This window comes from Formica exsecta, unplaced genomic scaffold (genome assembly GCF_003651465.1).
Source record: "Formica exsecta isolate Colony F162 unplaced genomic scaffold, ASM365146v1 scaffold125, whole genome shotgun sequence".
NCBI lineage: Eukaryota > Metazoa > Arthropoda > Insecta > Hymenoptera > Formicidae > Formica > Formica exsecta.
This window is the reverse complement of record NW_021848584.1, coordinates 329,397-336,356: the sequence shown is the minus strand read 5'-3', so window position 1 is coordinate 336,356 and position 6,960 is coordinate 329,397. Positions and strand designations below refer to the sequence as shown.

Here is a 6,960-nt window from a genome sequence, read left to right as displayed (position 1 = left end):
CTATAGGAATAAACTTAAAAAAGGAAACTTTTTTTTTTAATTCTAAATTTTTCATAATTTACCATGTTCAAAATTTATATCTTGAAATTATTCTGGGTTAAAAACGTTATTTGAACATGACCCCAATTCTCAAGTGCGCGTTATCATGATTTATTTGGTGAGTATTACTTAAAGGCAGAAGATCTTTTATGAGCGCGAACGCGAGCGATAAAGGTCATTAATCAGCGTCGAGTTAACCGTGATTGTTTTAAGGTTATTCTTGTGAGCCACACCTCTTAAGAATATAATAACGCGAACCAAATTTTACCACAATCAAACAGTTAGAATGCAGATCAGATTTATAGATGAAAAATTTCCGCTATAAATCCTGGTAGAATCTTCCATATGGAAAGAGAGCGGATTGTATATGTTGCGTCTCGAAGCATTTGCGATGGGGTGGATTCATTATAATCGATCTTCCCCGGAGCTATCGATATTTGCAAGCAAACGTATTTTACCTTCTACATAAAATATGTACGTTGTATATGCGTTGAACGAGAAGCGAAACGAAAATTCATGCGATTAAAATCGCAGTTCGATAGCAAGTGTAATTGAATTTAGCGATTTCCAAATTGAAATATCAAGCAACCGCAAGAAACAAAAATTAGACGCCACACATATCAACGTTCTTAAAATAACATTCCCGTAATTTCTCGAAATTATCCCAAATTCTCGCATCTATTTGTATCCGCGATATTTTGCGAGAATTTCGACTAACCAAGCAAAGAATTACAATTGTAAGTTTTCCTCAAGAAGTTGTATCTTTTGTTCGAATGAAACTTCATCAGCATAAGACATTCTCAAATGTTTATTTAGGTATCCTCTTCTTGCGAATTGATTATTTTGCCCTAACAGTATTATTTTCAATGAGACTTGCAAATAGATCCGCTTCTTCTATCTCCTATTTCGTTCTACATACATGAAACGCTATCGAACCCTCGAACCCTCTCATGTTGGGACGGGTTTTCCCGGAGGAAATTATTCTTGCAACACACACAATTTCGTATGCTGTAAGCGAAGGACTGAATAAAAATTTTAACTCGATTTCAAGGTAGAATTTAAAATTGTCCATCGAGCAACGAGTTTGAAGCAATTTTGCGACGAAATCAAATGTCGGTAAAAGTTCCTCTTAACGTACAGTAATTAGTAATTACGTAAGAGAATCGTTTTACTTGTCACAAAATAAATATATATATATATATATATAATATTATTTATAATATTTTAGTAACATATGTACATATAATTGATCATGATAAAGTGTAGATGTCAAATAATTAATTTAGTATAAAATTTTATAAGTAAAACAATTATCTGTATAATATAAAAACTATAAATAAATTTTTATTCTAGGTTTATTCGTGGAGCACTCAAACGCTAGTACTTGCCATCAATGTCTTGCAATGTAATATAATAAGACAAATGCTTTGCTTGCTGGAAGGTTTAATACCTGAAGAAACAACAGTAGAAGAAGCCGAAGATGAAGATTTAGAGAAAGACAAACCTCAACCTGTAACTGCGGAATATCTAAAACGTCTTTATGTATTCGCATTAGTGTGGGGTATAGGAGCATTGCTGGAAACTGTCGACAGACAAAAGTACGACAGATATCTTCGAGAAAACTTCAATACCTTGGATCTTCCGACTTCCGATAGATATCCGGATGCCACAGTATTCGATTTTTTCGTCACTGATAAAGGCGTGTGGGACACGTGGACAAGCATGGTGACCAATTATGTCTATCCTGAATATTCAGCGCCTGATTACAGTAATGTTTTGGTGCCTATACCGGATAATGTAAGAATTCAATATCTCGTGAATTTGATTGGTCGTCAGGATAAAGCTGTATTGCTAATAGGCGAGCAGGGCTCCGCTAAAACTGTTATGATGAAGTCGTACATGAAGAAAACAAATCCAGACACAACTTTGAGTCGCTCCTTCAATTTTAGTTCAGCGACCAGTCCATACCAATTCCAGAAAACCATCGAAAGCTATGTCGAAAAACGTATGGGAAATACATTTGGGCCATCAGGCGGCAAAAAGATGTTGATTTTTATCGATGATGTGAATTTACCGCAAATCAATGAATGGGGCGATCAAATAACTAATGAAATCGTTCGACAGACTATGGACATGAAAGGATTTTATTCTCTGGAAAAACCCGGCGACTTCATTGCCATCGTAGATGTAATTTTCTTAGCAGCCATGTGTCAGCCCGGCGGCGGAAGAAACGATATTCCCTCGAGACTCAAGAGACAGTTTTGTATTTTTAATTGTACATTACCCGACAATGTGGCGATCGATCGAATTTTTAGTGTTTTAGGCGAAGGACATTACAATGTCAAAAGAGGATTTTCTCAAGAAGTCCGTCAGCTCGTTAAGAAAATGATTCCCTTAACTAGAATACTTTGGGAAAAAACACGGACGAAACTGTTACCAACACCAGCGAAGTTTCATTATGTCTTTAGTCTCCGAGATCTCTCGAGAATCTGGCAGGGTATGGTCGGTACATTGTCAACGGTTATTGATAAGGAAAGCGTGCTGATGCTGCTTTGGAAGCACGAATGTACACGAGTGTTCAGTGACAGATTTACGATACAAAATGATAAAGATTGGTTTGACGAAGAATTGATTCGCGTCGTGGCCGATATTTTAGGCGAAAAATACGTAAACATGTTGGATCAAGAGCCTGCATTTGTCGATTTTATGAGGTTCGTAATAGTAATAGTAGTGATAATCTGTAAAACACATCAATTTATTGTGACATTAAAAATGTTAACAAAATTTGTTTAATTATAGAGACGCTCCAGAACCGACTGGTGAAGAAGGTGAGGACGCAGATGTAGAGCTTCCTAAGGTATACGAACCTGTTTATGACGCGCAAGTGTTACGAGACAGATTAGACATGTTTCTAGCACAGTTCAATGAAATGCAGAGAGGTGCTGGGATGGATCTAGTATTTTTCCCTGACGCCATGCTGCACTTAGTAAAAATATCTAGAGTCATTAGGCATCCGAAAGGCAATGTAATGCTAGTAGGCGTCGGCGGTTCTGGCAAACAAAGTCTGACAAAACTATCCTCTTTTATTGCCGGATACAAGACATTTCAAATTACCTTGACTAGATCTTATAATGTAGCCAACTTTTTAGAAGATCTCAGATTTCTGTATCGCACTTGCGGTGCTCAAGGCAAAGGTACAACATTTATCTTCACCGATATCGACATCAAGGAGGAAGGCTTCCTTGAATATTTGAATAATATTCTGAGCTCTGGAGTTATCAGCAATTTATTCACGCGTGACGAGCAAGCGGAAATCATTTCAGAATTAACACCTATCTTGAGACGAGAAAATCCTAAAAGAACTCTCAATAATGAATTGGTGATGGACTTCTTTTTACAAAGAACTTGCCAAAATTTACATGTTGTTTTTTGCTTCTCTCCTGTGGGTGAAAAATTCCGGAATCGCGCACAGCGTTTTCCGGCTCTGATTTCAGGCTGCACTATAGATTGGTTTCAACCTTGGCCAAAGGATGCTTTAATTTTGGTTGCCAAACATTTTCTTCATGATTTTGAAATTGCTTGCACTAACGATGTGAAGACTGAACTAGTGAATGCATTGGGATCTATACAAGATATTGTTTCGAAAATTTCGATCGAATATTTCCAAAGATTTCGACGCGCTACTCACGTGACTCCGAAATCTTATTTAAATTTTATTGGTGGATACAAAAACATTTATCGGTCCAAGCAACATGAGCTTGGTGAAGGAGCCAAAAGAATGGACACAGGTTTAGCAAAACTCGAGGAAGCGTCGATATCTGTTGAAATCCTGAAGAGAGATTTAGCCGTAATGGAACAAGAATTGGTCCAGGCTTCCGAGAAAGCCGAGACGGTACTTTTAGAAGTAACGGAGAGAGCCATGCAGGCTGAAGCTTTTAAAAATCAAGTGCAAAAAGTAAAGGAAAAAGCGGAGCAATTGGTAGCCTGTATAGCTGATGAAAAAGCGCTGGCCGAACAAAAATTAGAAGCTGCAAAACCAGCGTTAGAAGAAGCAGAGGCTGCTCTGAATACTATAAAACCTGCTCACATAGCAACGGTAAGAAAGCTAGGCAGACCACCTCATCTCATAATGAGAATCATGGATTGCGTATTAATTTTGTTTCAACGTAAAATCGGTTCCGTTGTGCCCGACACCGCTGCACCATGTCCTAAACCATCGTGGGCAGAATCGTTGAAACTTATGGCCAGTACGACGTTTTTGTTACAATTGCAAAATTATCCGAAAGACATAATCAATAACGAAATGGTCGAGCTATTGCAACCCTACTTCAAAATGGAAGATTATAATATGGAAACAGCTAGACGTGTATGCGGTGACGTTGCTGGTTTATTGTCATGGACCAAGGCTATGGCATTCTTCCACTCTGTCAACAAGGAAGTTCTCCCGTTAAAAGCTAATTTAGCATTGCAAGAAGCACGATTAAAACTCGCTATGGAGGATCTGGCGAATGCTGAACGAGAATTATCCGAAAGAGAAATGGCTTTACAAACAGTTAAGCAGCAATACGATTCCGCAGTAGCGGAAAAGCAAAGATTGACAGAGGCTGCAAATGTGTGCCTGAGAAAAATGACAGCTGCGACTGCTTTAATAAATGGATTAGGTGGAGAGAAGATTCGTTGGACGGAACAAAGCGGAGAATTTAAGATTCAACTAGGACGATTAGTCGGAGATGTTCTTTTGGCAACTGGATTTTTATCGTACTGCGGGCCTTACAATCAACAGTATCGAGCAAGTTTAGTAACTGCGTGGATGGATATATTGACCACTAAATCTATACCTTTTACTAAAAATTTAAATATAACAAATATGCTCGTCGATACCGCAACAATATCGGAATGGACCCTTCAGGGATTGCCGAACGATGAGTTATCTGTACAGAATGCGCTTATCGTCACCAAATCTTCGTCTTATCCGCTTCTTGTGGATCCTCAGAATCAAGGAAAGATGTGGATCAAGAATAAGGAGAGCACAAACGAATTGCAGATTACTTCGCTAAATCATAAATACTTTCGTACTCATCTCGAGGATAGCCTTTCATTGGGTAGACCATTGCTAATCGAGGACGTTGCAGAGGAACTCGATCCAGTACTCGATAACGTACTCGAAAAAAACTTTATTAAATCAGGATCTATCGAAAAAGTCATTGTTGGAGATAAAGAATGCGACGTAATGCCAGGATTCATGTTATACATTACTACCAAGCTACCAAATCCAGCGTACAGTCCAGAAATATCCGCGAAAACGTCGATTATTGACTTTACCGTGACAATGTTAGGTTTAGAAGATCAATTACTAGGTCGAGTGATACTTATGGAAAAAGCCGATTTGGAAGCAGAAAGAGTCGCTCTATTTGAATCAGTTATGACTAATCAACGTTCGATGAAAGAACTTGAAGGTACGCTATTACACAGACTTACATCTTTGGAAGGTTCTTTGGTGGACGATGAAGAGTTAATAACTGTTCTTCGAGAAACCAAGATTACGGCCGAGTCGGTGAATGAAAAACTGCAAGTATCTGCTCTTACTGAGAAAAAAATCACGTTGGCACGCGAAGAATTTCGTGCAGTTGCGTCAAGAGGATCCATCCTGTATTTCTTGATAGTTGAAATGAGCAATGTTAATGTGATGTATCAAAATTCATTAAGACAATTCTTGACAATATTTGATAATTCAATCACGAAATCTGTGAAGAGTCCGATTACTTCCGAACGAATAAACATAATTCTCCGTCATCTTACGTATGAAGTTTGGGCGTTTACTCTGAGAAGTCTTTACGAAAGGCATAAACCTTTGTTTACGCTGATGCTAGCCATGAAGATAGATTGTCACAGAGGCATTATTTCTCATGCAGAATTTAACGCTTTTATAAAAGGCGGCGCATCCTTAGATCTTAATGCAGTAACTCCGAAACCATTTAAATGGATACTTGATATAACGTGGCTAAATTTGGTCGAAATAAGCAGACTAGAAATATTTTCAGAAATTTTAACTAAAATTGAATTTAGCGAAAAAGAGTGGAGAATATGGTACGAAAAAGAGAAGCCAGAGGAGGAAGAATTGCCTTGCGGCTATCAAAAAAGTCTTGATGTGTTCCGAAAGTTACTTCTCATCAGATCATGGAGTCCCGACAGAACTTTATCCCAAGCGAGAAGATATATCATTGAATCGTTGGGTAAAGAATACGGCGAAGCTAAAATATTGGACTTAGAAACAACGTGGTTAGAATCTGAAACTAGAACGCCGCTGATATGCTTATTATCTATAGGATCTGACCCGAGTCCTCAAATTACAGCATTAGCTAAACAAAAAACAATTCGTAAGTGTGCAATTTAATTAATTGTTTTTTCTCAACAGTTAAAAAAAATTAAAATCAATATAAAAATATATATAAGTATGTTTAGTAACAATATCTTTAACATTAGCATTATTATCTTTATTATTACTAATATATTTTTAACATTTTAGCATTAAATTCGGTATCGATGGGGCAAGGTCAAGAATTTCATGCTCGAAGAATGATTAACGAAGCTATGAGTACTGGCGGCTGGGTTCTTTTACAAAATATCCATTTATCATTGCCCTTTTGTACAGAAGTAATGGATGCTCTTGTTGAAACAGAAACTGTTCACGAGATATTCAGACTCTGGATGACGACTGAAGTACATCCTCAATTTCCCATCGGTTTACTACAGGTTGTATTTCTTTCTCTCTCTCTCTCACACACACACACAGAGTGTCTATTCATTCTGTAAAAAGATTCCCTAAAAATTTCATGACCTTCCAAATATTTTTGTTCAAAATTTCAGATAAAGAGAATATTTCAAGTTTTTTTAATGTAACTCTTTCCAATATATATATAT

The 6,960-nt window shown here is 37.4% G+C and overlaps 1 protein-coding gene across 2 annotated transcripts in view; it reads left to right on the top strand.

Moving 5' to 3' along the window:
• The window catches only part of LOC115245665 (dynein heavy chain 5, axonemal), a 32,057-nt gene that overhangs the window by 15,224 nt on the left and 9,873 nt on the right, over positions 1–6,960 (top strand). For both annotated transcript variants that reach the window (XM_029824078.1, XM_029824079.1), the window contains exons 28-30: positions 1,393–2,750; positions 2,839–6,416; positions 6,566–6,792. In XM_029824078.1, coding sequence (XP_029679938.1) covers positions 1,393–2,750; positions 2,839–6,416; positions 6,566–6,792 — 5,163 coding nt within the window. The remainder of the gene's footprint in view (positions 1–1,392; positions 2,751–2,838; positions 6,417–6,565; positions 6,793–6,960) is intronic.